Genomic DNA, 15448 nt, shown 5'->3' with positions numbered 1-15448 from the left:
TAGCTCAGTCAGTTAGGCATCCGACTCTTGATTTGGCTCAGGTCTTGATCTCGGCTCAGGTCTTGATCTCAGGGTCATGAGTTCCAGGCCCACATTGGGCTCAGTGCTGGGAGTGGAGACTACTTTAAAAAAAAGTCATTAATGATAACAGTGGTAGGGGGCGCCTGGGTGGCACAGCGGTTAAGCGTCTGCCTTCGGCTCAGGGCGTGATCCCAGCGTTGTGGGATCGAGCCCCACATCAGGCTCTTTCGCTATGAGCCTGCTTCTTCCTCTCCCACTCCCCCTGCTTGTGTTCCCTCTCTCGCTGGCTGTCTCTATCTCTGTCGAATAAATAAATAAAATCTTTAAAAAAAAATAATGATAACAGTGGTAGAGGAAAGTAGGAGAACACGGTAGTCTTCCCTGTGAGCTGCTGTTGTCTGGAGTGATATCATGCAGTGGGAATGAAACTCCTGGTGCCCATTGGAAGCATCCTATCATGATGGTGTCCATGATATTTACTACATTTGGTTTAATGGAGGTAATGGACATATTAATGTGTATATAAGTGGTTTCTCTTAATCCAAGATATCTTGTGATAATAATTTTTGCTGTATTGAATAAAAACCCAGGGAGTTACAGACCCACCCTCACCCTAATATGCGACCACCGTTGGACAATCTGAAATGAATCAACCATTAAACCTCAGAAATAGCCTCACGTCTCTCCTTATAGGGGAGGAGGGTTCACAAATGTCAAATGTCTCTGCACGAGGCACTTTGCATGTGGTCTCTTGTTCGCTGTATAGATTATTTACACAGTTAATAAAAAGTCTCTGCTGATTGATTGCTGATGATATATAATACTGACAAAATGTAGATTTGATCCAGCCAATTTCAAAAATCCTACTTTTCCTGTCCAAAAGCTCCATGGATTTAGTCTGCACTTTCTTTTCGCATAACTTCTTGTTTCATTCCCATCTACGCCCTGGGCTCCGGATGACTCCCGGTGCCTGCACCAGCCTCGCTCCTGGTGGTTGAGAGGACACGGACCACTGCCTCCCGGTCGCTAGATTCTACTCCCCCAGAAGTCACCTGTGCCTGAAAGGGCCAAGCCCGAGTTAGGATGCCTTCTCATTGACATCTTTGATTGGCCAATCCATGCCTCACGACCTCATTTTGTCCTTCAAACACCAGTGGAAACTGAAAGAACTGGCTCTCTTTCCTCAGGTCAAAGAGCTCTTGATGGACAAGGAGGCTGCTCAGTACTTCGTGAAACTCCACATAATTGCTGGGCAGATGAACACCGAGCGTATGAATAACACAGACACTTTCTACACCTTGACCGGCAAGTCAGGAGAAATCTTCAACGGCGATAAGGTAAGGGTCTCTCTGATTTTGCTTCCGGAACAAAAGAGTCTGCTGAGCCAGTGCCCACAGCCAACTCTCTCTGTGGTTGGGCTCCTGAAGTTTATGAAGAACTTCTTTCCTTACTCCTTGTTTGCCAAAGCACTTCCCTATGAGGGCAGAAGCAGAGCGCAGCACCAGGAAGGATCGGGCAGGAGAGATCTGTTGTGGAAAGAGGTTATAAAGTGTTGGATTTTGCTCTGGTCTGAATCGTCTTCAAGAGAACGTCATTCGGGTGCCAGCAGGAAGGAGAAGCTTTGCAGTAAACCTGTTTCCTGGAAGCGCCAGCACAAAGCCAGCTCGGCATCCCTCTTGCAAGAGGAAATGGATTATGTTTGTTTTAGGTTGCTGGAGTTTATCCACCTTCTGCAGACCTAGCATTCCCTCTCTCCTAACGCCATTAGTTCTGTTCTGTTGTTTAAGTAAAACTACCCCTCTTTCCTCTCACAAATAACTCTTTCTGAGCCAGAGGGGATGTGATTAATAAACACAACATTCATGTGTGGGTTATGGCCTATATTGTTGCAGTTCACCCACTATCAGTAGTTGTTAGATTATTGAGCCCTTACTCTATACGAAGTACTGAGATGAAACTTTATTTATGTTATATAAGACTTGCAACAGCACCATAAAGATGATTTTTCAAGTGAGAAAACTGAGAGGTCACAAGTAAGGGCCAGAGCCAGGATTCAAATGCAGGTCTCCTTGACTCCAAGACCCGAATCATTAATCAGTGTGTTGTACTGTGTGTGAGAGGATGGATGGATGGATGGATGGATGGATGGATGGATGGATGGATGAACAGATGGATGGACAGATGGGTGGACAGATGGATGGATGGATGGATGGATGGATGGATGGATGGATGGACGGATGGATAGATGAACAGATGGATGGATGGTTGGATGATGGATGCATAATGGATAGATATCTAGATAGATGGATAAAATGTAGCTTCTTTTCTCACAAGGACATTCCTTCACTGATTCATTCATTCATTCTCTCACTTATTCATTCACTCATTCAACGCATATTTATTGTCTATAGCTTGTAAGAGCCACATGAAAGGAAGAAGGAATTAGCTTCAGTCATTTATGCAACAAAAATTTTTTGTTGTCTGCCTTGTCTATACGACACACTAACGTAGGTGATAAGTTTACAGTAAATTGAATCATTTTGCCCTTTCTGAACTTGCAGTCCATTCACATTTAGCAATCACAGGTAGTCATCAATGATTTCACACATTATCTTATTTGATCTTGATGAATGAAAGACCTGTGAAGTCAAGCAAGCAAATGACATCTTTCCCATTTTGGGTTAAGTGACTTACTTATCCAAAAGATCATATAGCCAATAAATGACATCACCCAAGGACTCAGAACTTCTAATCCAATACTCCTTCAAGGATACCACATTAATTTTACTTTTCTTGGTGTTTTAGGACAATCAAATAAAGCTTAAACTCTACGGAGGCAAAAAGAAAGTAAAAATTATACAGGGGGACATAGTTGCTTCCAACGGGCTCCTACACATACTTGACCGAGCCATGGACAAGATGGCACCCACATTTGAGAGCAACACTGAGGTGAGACATTTTGGATAAAAGTTAGGTCAACCCAAATCCATCTTTTTTTGTTCCCTGGAGACTCATATCAACGAAGAAAATGCATGCCAGCGTTATGTGCTTGTCCTTCATGTCTGTTAGGGCCCTGACTATGGGGAAAATGGGATGATTTCTGTTTTCAGTAGAATTCTGGGTACGTCTGCCAACAGAAGGAAAAGCATGCATTAGGTGTTAGAAAGATCTCAATTTCATGACCTCTTTTATGGCCACATATAATCATTCAGTCCAGTGATGAGTTGTCATGAAAAGTTATCCCTCGTACTTTATGGAGGAGGGCAGTCCTCACTACGATAAAAATTTATTTCTTTTGACTCATTTGATGATGGCCAAAGGCTACTTCAGAACATGCGATCTGAACCACTAATTTAGCAGGAAACATTTCTATCATGCGTTGCAATTGACAGGGCATTTTCTATCCACATTTACACATACACATAAACTCTGTCACGGACCTTTTAATGTTGGGATGTCTATATCCTAAACCACCTATTTCTTTTCATGATTTTTAGCAAACTATAATGACATTGCTACAACCAAGATACAGCAAGTTCAGATCTTTGTTAGAGGTATGTGCTTTTCATGAATTTCTGGAAAATGGTTTTATGTCTAATCTTTCATATAATGAGCATAGGTGTCAATTAGTAATATTTGCTAAGGAATTATTTAAAGTATTTGTCAGAGATAGGTTGCATATATAAAATTTCACTTCTCAAATGCAGGAAACCAATGTGGGACATACCTTAGATGAAGATGGGACCAATGGACCATACACCATTTTTGTTCCAAGTAATGAAGCGTTAAACAATATGAAAGATGGCACCCTTGATTACCTCCTTTCTCCAGAGGTATGGTATCCTACTTACTCTGATGGAATCATATAGGCATCATTGCCTCAGTCTGTGCCCCTACAGACTTTCTCCAAACACGGGACATTCAATAAGTGACACATGTATCACCAGCTACCCTCCTGCAACCAAGGCAGACATCATTAATCAATCACAGTCCTCTGGAACTATGGATGTGGCTCCAATCTCCTAGACAGAGTTCCAAGTAGCTAGACAGGCTGAGCACAGGAAATAAAATCTATTTGCAACCCCAGGTCTAAATGATTGGTTTGATTTTTCCTGGCTCTTTTAATATTTCTCAGTATCAAAATCAATATTTTAAGTTGCCTACAACTCTAAAGCTGTCCAGGAAATGAACTCTAAACCAGGCTATTCTGGGCCAGGTCTAGGCTAAATTTAAAAGGAATAAATGTTGGGGGCCACCTGGGTGGCTTAGTTGGTTAAGTGTCTGACTCTTGATCTCAGCTCAGGTCATGATCTCAAGGTCGTGAGTTCAAGCCCCATGTCTAGCATGGAGACTGCTTTTAAAAAAAGAAAAAGGGGGGCGCCTGGGTGGCACAGCGGTTAAGTGTCTGCCTTCGGCTCAGGGCGTGATCCTGGCATTATGGGATCGAGCCCCACATCAGGCTCCTCCGCTATGAGCCTGCTTCTTCCTCTCCCACTCCCCCTGCTTGTGTTCCCTCTCTCACTGGCTGTCTCTATCTCTGTCGAATAAATAAATAAAATCTTAAAAAAAAAAAAAGGAATAAATGTTATTTTTAGATGCCCAGGCATTCCTTTCTTTTGCTTTCATCTTTCTTCATACTAACCCTCTCCTTATATACCATAAGCCTTCAATTCTTTCACATTCTCTTCTAGAAAGATTTTTTTAATACTTCACACAAAAGTATAAGTGACTGAAACCATTTAAAGTGTTTCCTTTCCCAGAAATAACAGCCTTAAACCAAAGGGAATGGTAACTAATATGGAATTGTGTTCATTAGAATGTCAAAGGATGGAATTATAGGAAGGGCCACAAGCTTTCCTCCAGTGCCCTGAAATCATGCCACCATCTTGGCAATGGGGCAAGACTATCCATGACCTCAGGTAGATCAGTTCATTATACAGAATGGAGGGTCCGGATCTTTTACAGTAGTGATTCCTAAACTTCAGTATACTTAGGAATCACCCTTGGAGCTTGTTAAGTAGGCAGCTTTACAAACCATACCCCAAGCATTTTGATTTAATGGCACCTCTGTAAGATCTAGAAATAGACATTTGGGGAAGCACCAACTTTCTGACTCAGGCCATGCTGTGTTTGGAACCCTGAATCTTGTTGCATGTATGGTTTAGAGATGCACATGGATACATACTTTCTAGAATACTTTCAGGTATCTACAAGGACATCTTGCCTTCAGAAAACTTTGGATTAAAAATATGTGGATCAAAGAGATAAACTGGAAGGTAATCTCTTACATTGCAAATAAACATTCACCATATTAAAGGATTTGCTACAGGTTTCCACTTAAAATGCTAGATTTCCCAGTGTCTTTAAGATAGGATGCTATTTTAAAAATACAATTCACACGCAAGTTTTCTGAAACCTAGCTATTGCAGAAAAGCAGTTATAGCTCTCTTTGGCACTCACACTCATTTAATTTTAAAGCTAAAAAAGTAATGTTGCTCCCTTGGGAAATTATTAAAATCCTGAGATTATATGGCTGCGATGAGTACATAGCTTCTAATTTGATACCGGGGTTGTTTTTTAATAATATGAAAAGAAGTCTCAAACACCTAACCAGTTACACTTAAAATTAAAACAAAACCTTTTAATTAGAGTAGAAAAAAATCAACCTCCCTGCTTTTCTGTCAAGCACCTTTGCTCAGAAATCTGTCTTTCTCTTGCTTCATAATTCCTTCAGCCTGTGGCTGGAGCTGCTGGCTTGGTCGGGCTCTCAAGAGTAGATTGTGTACCTCTTCCCAGCTTCATTCAGTGAGATGGCCCTGTAGCTCGGAATTAACCTATGGGGGGAGTATTTACACCGCAGAAATTGGCCGACTCTGTAAATCTGGGCTCCTCTGTTCTCCCACAGAACTGACTTACCAGCACACCACCTCTCCTGGCTCTCACTGTCCTTGCTCTCAACGGCAGTATCTTTCTGCCTGCAGAGAATATAAACATTTCAAGTCTCTCCATTCTGAGTCAAAACTGTTCTCCCACTTTAACTTCTAAGCGAGGAACAGAATGATCATTTCCGCTTTTTTCTCAGGCCCAGAGCCTGTTTGGTTAAAACTTCTCAACCTGTAGGAAGGTCTCTCTCTCCATGCACTCTAATAGCATCCTTCAGCTTTATTTCGGGGAAGAAACTCAGCTGGAGACAGGAAAGTCCCCATCAGCCATGCCCATGAGACAGAAAATAAGCTGATTTCATTAGAGAAATGGCTTCTAATTCTGATTTTGGAATGTCATGTTTCCTTTTCAGTGTATTTTTCTGCTTCTCCCTGAAGCAAAATTTCAGTCCAGGAACCATCCTATCCGAACAGAGACCACAGCTACTGATGACCAGCCCCAGTTTATGACTTCATCACTGAACTAGGCAAAATGAAAGCACAGGGAACCAGAGACTGGCCCTTGCCAGCCCACAAATACCTTGCAAGTAACATGGGACAAAGGGAGGTGAAATTGCAGAGCTCAGGGTCAAATTAACATTCGATAGAAAAACTCTCTCTCTGCCCTGGCATCAAAGGGCTGGGTTTTTGTTATTTTTACCTAGAACAGCAGGGAGGAAGCGAATGTCTTCATAAGGGAGAGGAGGTACTAACTACATGGAAAGGCTCTGCTACCAACAGCAGCACCTGGACACACATCCTGTCGATTTGAATCACACTGGACTCAATCTAACTGAATGATGGCCCTCATGGCTCCCAGCCAGCCAAGGCGACAGGCACACACATGGCAGGAAAGATGCCGATCAATTCCTTTGTCCCTTTCATTCTCCTCCTTCTTGTAAAAAAGGATCCAACACCAATTAATTCTTAGGACTTTAAAACTGAATGATCCAGTTGGTAACGTCTTCCCTACAGAATCAGAAGGTTGGAAGGGGTCCACACCACTCTCTTTATTTTGCAGGCCAAACCAAGCCAAGAGGTGCTACGTGGCTTGCTCAAAGTCACAGCAGCACAATCAGAATTAGAACTCACGACCCCAAGGTCCAGCTCAGTGCTCTTCCCAGGACCCTATCGGCACAAAAGTTTTTACGGGGCCCACTGTGTACCGCACACTGTGTGGCCTGAGGACTCTGATTAATAAGCCAGATAGACTTAAGCCTAAGAAGGACCATGGACCATGGACCAGCAGGGGCTGACCCCTGCCCTCCGGGAGCTTGCAATCCAGCTTGGGCTGACATTTCCCAGCAGTCCCCACTTTTGCTTACCCCTTCCACCACTGAACATCCAAAGTTGTAATCACACTGCTCCTGCCTGCAAGTCCTCACTTGTGGGTACCATAAAGCAGCTGCAAGGGGACAATAAGGGCCAGAGTCTAAGAGTCTAAAGTCACATGGTAGCAGAGCCAGGGCTGCAGAAAGCAGCCTGTCAGGGCTGGCTACCTGGGGTTCAACTCCAATGTTCTTATGGGTAAGCCTGCCCTGCACATACTGCTTTTGACTTATCGATATAGTGGCCATCCAATGTATCATCCACACCAGGATACTTGAGAGTGAATGGGACTGCCAACATACTAGGCGTAAAGCAGGGCTGTACCAGACAAGCCAGGGTAGGAGGTCACTCTACTTACAGAAAACTCCTCTGGCCTAGGGACCTAGGACAAGTGCAGAGGGGAGTCTGGGCGCACGGGACTCTGATTCAGCAAGGCTTTCTTTCGACCTGGGACTTCTCGCTGTTGGAACATGTCCCTAGAATGGTCAGCCTCTGGGAGGTGACTACAATCTCGATTTGTGATTCCCCTCCCGTCCAAGCCGAGTAACCACGGCTGTGCCACTTAAGAAGCAGAACTCACGGGTTATGTAGCTTGTAACTCCCAGCTCTGACTCTGCCAGGAGATTGCAGACCCCCATGGCCGCTGTCCCCAGAGTGGTTCCCTGCGCTTCTCACCTCTGTACGCTCTCCCCAGGGTACCCCTACGGGGACTGCTCACCCCGCTGATAATCCCAAGACTCTCTTTTTTTCCTCCACCACTACAATGTTTCTGAAGCATGAGAAATCGTGGAAAGCACTTTGAAGGAGAGGTGACCGTGGACCATGGTGGCGCAGAGGGGGAAACTGTCCTGCCCAGATATTCCTAAGAAGGCTTGTGTCTTCCTAAATATCCAGCACATGGTCTGACAAGCAGACATTTATTTATGGAGAAAATGAAACCGAATCGTCAACTGAGGCTATCTTAGAAATTCCAGAATGTAGCTTTAGATGTTCAGAGAGGTAATAGAGCAGAGTGACTGAGAACTTCTTAGGCTTATTAACCTAAGTTAGCTTTGCGACCTTTGTCATGTCTTTAAAACTCAGTGTTATCACACATAAAATGTGTCAATAGCGGTCCCTCCCTCACAAGGCTTTTAGGAAAATTAAATAAAATGTGCTTATAATGCTTTCAGAACGGCTCCTGCCACAAAGGAGGAATTTGGTGAATGTCAGCTCCTGAGGATGGGTTTTTTCTCATCCTGAACTTCCCAATGAAGAGATTACGGGGCATTGAGTTTTCTGGATTATGCATCCAAAGTCATTGGAAGTTTCCACAAAAGGGGGAAAGTTGTATTTTCTGCAATGACTAAAGAAGTATTTTGATTCCATTGCAGGGATCTCGGAAGCTTCTGGAACTCGTCAGATACCACATTGTCCCATTTACTCAGGTTGGCCCCACGTTCCTGCCCTATTTTTTCCTGCTTTCCACATATCTGACCTCCTCTTACATTCCATTATTAGAGTGCTAGAAAATCCGTGACAATTGTTCTTTATCTCTAGCTCTGGGCATACCCTTAGCAATGAATAATGAGCCGTTATCAGAGAAACCCTCAAAGCCACAAAACAGATGACATCAAACCTCCCATAATTTACCTCCTAGACTTCCGAGCTATTTTTTCCAATGAGAACTTTACAAAAGCAGGGCCCCATGCATTGCTCAAAATGTCTGTGTTGTTCTCTTCTCTTTGCAGCTTGAAGTGGGTACTCTCATTGTGACCCCACACATTAGGAGCCTGGCCAACCAGATCATACAGTTCAACACAACCAACAACGTAGGTGAAAATTCTACTGCCGTTGTCATGACTCACATGCATTTTTGCTCTGCTTATGATTGTTCACCGGGTTATCCTCCCTCTACCCTAACTCACAGGCTTACAATCTTGATGATTACTTCATTCATTCGTTATTTCTTGCATTTCATGATTTCATTTATTTGCTGAGCAACTGCAGGTGTGAGACTCTGAATTAGATGCCCGGGATAAAGCAATGCAGAAGCCAGGCTTACATTCCAGCAAGGAAAACAGACTTTGAGCAGCTAATTATTTCATTGCAATTATAAGAAGTGCCATTATAATTATAATGAGAGTTTACAATAAGAGGAGGCTGGGCGTCTAGAGGTCCTCAGTAAGGTAGTGATGCTTTAGCCAAGTTTCAAAGGATGAGTACAGGGAACTTCAGCAGAGATGAGTAGAGGAGAGTTCCAGGCAGAAGGGAGAACATGTGCAAAGGCCCTGTGGTGGGAGGGAACATGACTTACTTAAGAAACTCAGTGAAGGCAGCATTATTCAGCTAACTCCCTGGGCTAATATCAGCTAAAGTCTGACAATGCACAGATTCTCTCTCCTGTTGATTCACTGGTGGTGGTGATGATGATGATGATGCATCTTTTCTGCATCTATTGAGTGCCCACTATGTGCCAGACACCATTCTGGGTCTTAAATGTAGACCAATGAGCAAATAGAGAGAAGTCCCTGGTTGCATGGAACTTTCATTCTAGTAAATAAGAAGACAGACAATAAACAAATTAAATAAGTAAAACACAGCATATATTAGAAGGTAGTAAGTGCTAAGGCAAACGAACAAAGAAGGGGGATATAAAGCAAGGAGGGGGCTGGCATTTTAGATAAAGTGCCCAAGAAATCCTCATGGAGAAGAAAACATCTGAGCAAAGGCCAGAAGGAAATGAAGACACAAGCAAGCAGCATGAATATCTGGGAAAAAGAGCATTCCAGAGAGAGGGAGCAAAGAAAGGCACAAAGAAGGGACCGTATGCCTGACCTGGCTGGGGAACAGCAAGGTCATCGTGGCTGGAACAGAGGGGATGAAGGAAGAGTGGTAAGAGGTCAAGGCAATGGGAGGGAGAAGGAGAAGTGGGATCAAGTCACGCATGGCCTAAGAACTCTCACTTTAAATGAGATGAGGAGCCATGGGGGATTTCACGCAGTGGGGAGACATGATCAGACGTCCATTCAGGGAGGCTAGTTAGAAGCTGATGGCAATAGCCCAGAGAATGATGGCGACTCAGACCAGGGTGGTAGCAGGGCTGTGGGATGAAGTGGTCACATTCTGAAGGCATTTCGAAAGAAGCCCCAGGAGAATCTGCTGATGGATTAGAGGAAGAAGTCTCCTGAGCTTCTGACTCGAGCCACCAGAAGGATGGAGTTGCATTTAATACCACAGGTGGAGCACAGGGGGGAAATTGGAGGTCAGAATTCTTTGCCAGTCTGTTCATTTTCTGCTCCCTCCCCTACACCATAAGCAGGGGCTTGTCTGGGGTTGTTACTGATGTATCCCCAGCGTCTACAGCAGAGCATAACACAGGGTCCATAAATGCATCTGAATGAACGGATCCCCACTTCGCCAACAGAGAGGTAAAACAGGTCCCCCGCGGTCTCCTAGCAAATATACTACAGAGCTGGAATAGTTGTACCCCTTCCCAGCCCTGTACCTGCAAGGACCACTTCTGCAGAGACATCCTAGCCTGGTCTCAGTCAGGAATTCATTTAAGATCCGTCTTGCCCTGGGGCGCTTGGGGGGCTCAGTCAGTTAAGCTACGGCCTCTTGGTTTCAGCTCAGGCCATGATCTCTGGGTCCTGAGATTGAGCCCTTCATCATACTCCCCACTGAGCGTGGAGCCTGTTTGGGATTTTCTCTCCCTCTGTCCCCCATCCCTTGCTCTCTCTCTCTCTCTCTCTCTCTTATAAATAAATCAACCATTAAAAAAAAAGGACCCATCTTTTCCTGTCAGCCAGGCCCTTCCCAAAGCAACGGTCTGAGCAGTCACCAGCACACAGATCTGCCTGGGGATGGCTGGTGCCCCGCAGGACAGAACGAAAGACGTCATTGCTTCTTTCCAGGGACAGATTCTGGCAAATGACGTGGCCATAGAAGAGACCGAGGTCATCGCCAAAAACGGTCGAATCTACACCCTGACTGGCGTCCTCATCCCTCCCTCCATCGTGCCGATTCTGCCCCACCGATGCGACGAAAGCAAGAGAGAGATGAAATTGGTAAGGAAACTAGGAAGATAAGGAGGGGCCCCTGAAAAGCCCCACGGGGCAGGCATCATCCTTCCCTCTCACGCTTCTGAGGAAGTTCACAAGGAAAGCCTCACCCCAGGAGCCTCATTCCAGACGGGTTTCTGTCTCCACGAAGAGGCAGGCAGGCCTGAGGTCCTAGCTCATAAACTGTGACTGAAGGCTCCTCGGGGGAATGTTCCACCATGATCGATGCTTCCCAGCTCTACTGGCTTTTTAGAACTGCTGTACCAACTTAGCACAAACTAAGAGGCTCAAAGCAGCAGAAGTGCATTCTCTCACAGTTCTGGAACGCCGTGGTCTGAAATCCAGGGGTTAGCAGGGCCGTGCTCCCTCTGAAGGCTCTGGGAGGGGGGGATCCTTCCTCGCCTCTTCCAGCTTCTGATGCCTCCCAGCAATCCTTGGCATTCCTCGGCTGCGTTAGTCCAATCTCTGCCTCTGTCTGTACATGGCTTTCTTCCCTGTGTGGGTCACTGTGTGTGTCCCTCTCACTTCTGTTAAGGACACCAGTCATTAGACTCAGAACCCCCCCCCCAATCTAGTGTGACTTCATCTTAACTAATTACATTTGCAAAGACTTACTCAAGGGGACATGAATTTGGTGGGGAACACTAGTCAGCCCTCTACACCAGAAGTCGGGTCAGTCCCTGCCTGTGTCACCTGAGACCACCTTGCTCCAAGCCCATAGCTTTTCTCCAAGGAACTTAAAAAAGAATTTCTTCTCAGGTTGGGTGCTCTGGCCTCACCAATCAACCATCTTTCTGTATTTCTTTTCAAATACCAAACTTTCTGTTTGCCTGTGAGCTTGTGTACCCTCTAATGGCTTTTCCTGTTTCCATAGCAACCTACTTGGCTGAGCTGGCTTTATTCAAAGCACCCCAAATTTCAACACCGCTGTATATGTGATCTTTCAGTTCCCATGGAAACCATACCCCCAAAGTTGGCGCAATAATAGGTCTGGGTCTTTTCAGGACACTGGAATAATACTTCGATGATTGTTCTCAAAATATCCTTGGAATATGGGCACTGAGCAAGGAATAATGGGCTCATTTTATAGGTTTTATTTACTGATCCCTCTTCTGATCATGAAGGCTGGAAATAGCTGGTTGGTCACCTGGTACAGGGTTATGGCTGGTTCTTCTGATATGTTTTAGGGTATTGGCCAGGTACCCATCCTCCATGCCAGTCATATGCCCTCTGGAGGATTTGATTCCATTCTGAGGACCCCTTTTTAAGAGAGGCAGAAACTCAGTCACTTTCCCAGCCAGTCCCTGGCAGCGATTTATGTTTGGTTCATTCTTTGAAAAAACAGTTTTGGCAGGTACACCACCTGGCTTGGGCTGGGTTGAAGATCAGAACAGGCCAGATGAGAACAGTCTCACCTCCTATTCCAAAGGTGAAAGATTTTGTAAAATAGGACCTCTGCCAAAAAGACTCAATAGGGGTTTAAGTATTGACTTTAGAGCTTCTCCATCCCAAGCAGCCGCCATTCAAGTCCAAGGAAGGAAGTCTGTGGAGGGGCAAGGGCAGTGCTGACTGCCTGCTTGTGGCAGGGTTGCTCTGTTTCAGGTTGCTCAAAAGCTTGTTCTCCAAATTCCCAAAGAAAAGAATCTAGATGTGGGTTTGAGCCACAACCCAAAGGATTTTGGTTTAATAGAGAATTGAGCTTCCCAACACCTGTCTTGGGATAGAGTCTTCTTTTACTATTTTCTCTGGGTTTAAAGTCAAATCTATCAGCTCTACATGGTTTAGGATGGTTTTGATTACGTCTGTTAAAAGTACAAATGCCGGGGCGCCCGGGGGCTCAGTCGGGTAAACCTCTACCTTTGGATCAGGTCATGATCTCAGGGTCCTGGGATCAAGCCCCGCATTGGGCTCCCTGCTCAGCGGGGAGTCTGTTTCTCCCTCTTCCTGTCCCACTGTTTGTGCTTTCTCTTGCTCTGTCTCACTCTCTCAAATAAATAAATAAAATCTTAAGAAAAAAAAAAAGAGAGTACAAATGCATTATCTGCAAAGTGTTTAGGGCCAGCACAGAGTAGGAGCTGCGGGCCTGTCTAGAAGTCTCAGTTTTCACCAGCCTGAACCCACAGCTGCCTTTAGTCTTGTATGTTTGGATTTTAGAGGTTTAATTAACAATTCTCTGTACTAGTCGGGGTTCCCGCAGGAAACAGAAGTTACCCCAATGGTTCAGAAGAAGAGACTTTAATGAAGACGCTACTACAGAGGGGTGGGCAGGGCTAAGGAGACAATCGAGTTATGCTGGGGCATCCAAGGAGAAGGAATGGCAGGAAACCATTACCACCCAGGACCAAAGAGGTGAGGAAGGGAGGGCTAGGAGGTGCCCGAACCCAGTGAGAGCTGGAAGGGTGGAAGAAGTGACATCCGTCAGGAGCTATAGTGACGGTTATTGCCAAGCAGAGAGGCAAGGAAGAAATACCTCGATCTTGCCTGCCTCCTACTAATATCCTGCTGGCAACTCACATTGGCCAAGACTAATAAGACGCTGGTAGAGGAGGCTGAGAGACCACTCTTCGAGGTCTACCTGCTGGAGCACAGAGCCCAAAGGAAAAGCTCAGAAAACTGATCTGGAGAGATTTGGAGGCACTCACCCCTCTCCTTCCTCTTGAATTCAAATGAAGCAAAAAGCCCGGGGGACTGAAAGGCAGAGATTCAATGCTCAGCTTCGCTGCTGCTCACCTAATTGGAGAACAAGGCCGTCGTGTGTGGCCACTGCTAATGCGTCATCTCTGGCGCAGGTGGACAACGGCAATGCTTCCTCGGGGACAGGTGCCTCTACATGGCAGACAGTCCATCAGAAGCCTCAGGCCGGTGGACAGTCGATCTGACCCTGAAAGAGGGAGAGGAGGGGGCTGCTCCAAGCAAGCTAGTTCCCCCTCCCAAAGCTCTGGCCACGGCACTGACTTCCCTCCTTCTCTCTGGGGAGGCGTCAGTAGGGAGTGGAGAGGGAGGCCAGGAGTGGTCCACTCGTGGACCCTATTTCAGAAAGAAGCCTGAGGCCAGATGGGGTGGTCCCCTGCTCCCTCTTCCAAGGATGCCTGTACTGATCCTTGTCTTTCCTTCCAGGGCACCTGTGTGAGCTGTTCTCTGGTGTATTGGAGCAAATGTCCTGCTAACTCTGAGCCCACAGTGAGTGTGACGGCTTCATGAAACCACACCTCACCCAAGCGACCCCACCGGTGTTGCTTCTCATCCTTTCTACCTTTCCTCTTAATTAAGAAGAATTAATTAAGAATTAATGAACTGAGAATTAAATGAACATTATGCAGATTAACAAGAGAAAAGTTCACAGATTTTATGTGTACACAGGGGCACCCATAGGAAAGCGAAGACCCAAAGAAATGGCAAAACCCAAATGTTTATGTGGTAGGTTAAATAAAGGGAGGCAATTGCGGGAAAGTCACTGAAATGTAGGGGAGGCTAGAGGAAATTCAGAGTTATTTTAACAAGGTCCATTTGTGCAGCTTTTTCTCTGCTTCGGCTTCCTGTCTCTGGTGACAAGAGGTCTCTTTTGTCCTGGTACGGGGAGGGCGTCTTTCACAGGGGAGCTTTATCCCCTGCTTTCAGAAATGAAAGGGGTAAGTCAAGAGTGCCCCTTTTCTATCTGCTGTTTTTCAAGTGTGACTTGAGCTCAAAGCAATCCTTAGGCCAAAGCGGCCAAGCTGGGGCTGGCATATTCTGCCACACTTTACTCCTGTTTGGTCTTCCCAAGGATTTTTCTAGATAGAAATACAAGGACTATCATGAGAATGACATTAGGACCATCAAACCCTTTTCAAGTTGGACTGAATTCTGCACACATCTATTGAGAGCTGGTTCCCAGGGCATAGAGATGAATGAGACATAGTTTTGTTTTGTTTTCGTTTTTGTGTTGAGAAGCTGTAGTCTAACAAGGAAAACAGATCATTCTACAACAATCCAGAATTCATATGCCAAGTGCTCTATGGATGACAAAAGCAAAATGCTCCAAGGTAAATGATGATAGAAATCTCTGCCTATAATTTTGTCCTAAAAAAGAGCATCCCAACCCGAAGTATCATTCAACACTAGAATAGGTCACTAAGGAAGGAGATGAGCTCTTTA

At 45.3% G+C, this 15448-nt stretch overlaps 1 protein-coding gene across 1 annotated transcript in view; it reads left to right on the top strand.

The window, feature by feature from the left end:
* STAB2 (stabilin 2) overlaps nucleotides 1-15448 on the top strand; it is a 144793-nt gene that overhangs the window by 41038 nt on the left and 88307 nt on the right. Inside the window, exons 12-19 of the mRNA XM_045779460.2 lie at nucleotides 1209-1358; nucleotides 2827-2970; nucleotides 3519-3575; nucleotides 3729-3854; nucleotides 8645-8698; nucleotides 9002-9082; nucleotides 11168-11320; nucleotides 14432-14494. Of these exons, the coding sequence (XP_045635416.2) occupies nucleotides 1209-1358; nucleotides 2827-2970; nucleotides 3519-3575; nucleotides 3729-3854; nucleotides 8645-8698; nucleotides 9002-9082; nucleotides 11168-11320; nucleotides 14432-14494 (828 nt within the window). The remainder of the gene's footprint in view (nucleotides 1-1208; nucleotides 1359-2826; nucleotides 2971-3518; nucleotides 3576-3728; nucleotides 3855-8644; nucleotides 8699-9001; nucleotides 9083-11167; nucleotides 11321-14431; nucleotides 14495-15448) is intronic.

Source organism: Ursus americanus, chromosome 17, assembly GCF_024610735.1.
Source record: "Ursus americanus isolate L20-20 chromosome 17, mUrsAme1.1.p, whole genome shotgun sequence".
NCBI classification, from domain to species: domain Eukaryota; kingdom Metazoa; phylum Chordata; class Mammalia; order Carnivora; family Ursidae; genus Ursus; species Ursus americanus.
Note: the sequence above shows the minus strand (reverse complement) of the source record. Positions and strands in the feature narration are given on the sequence as shown.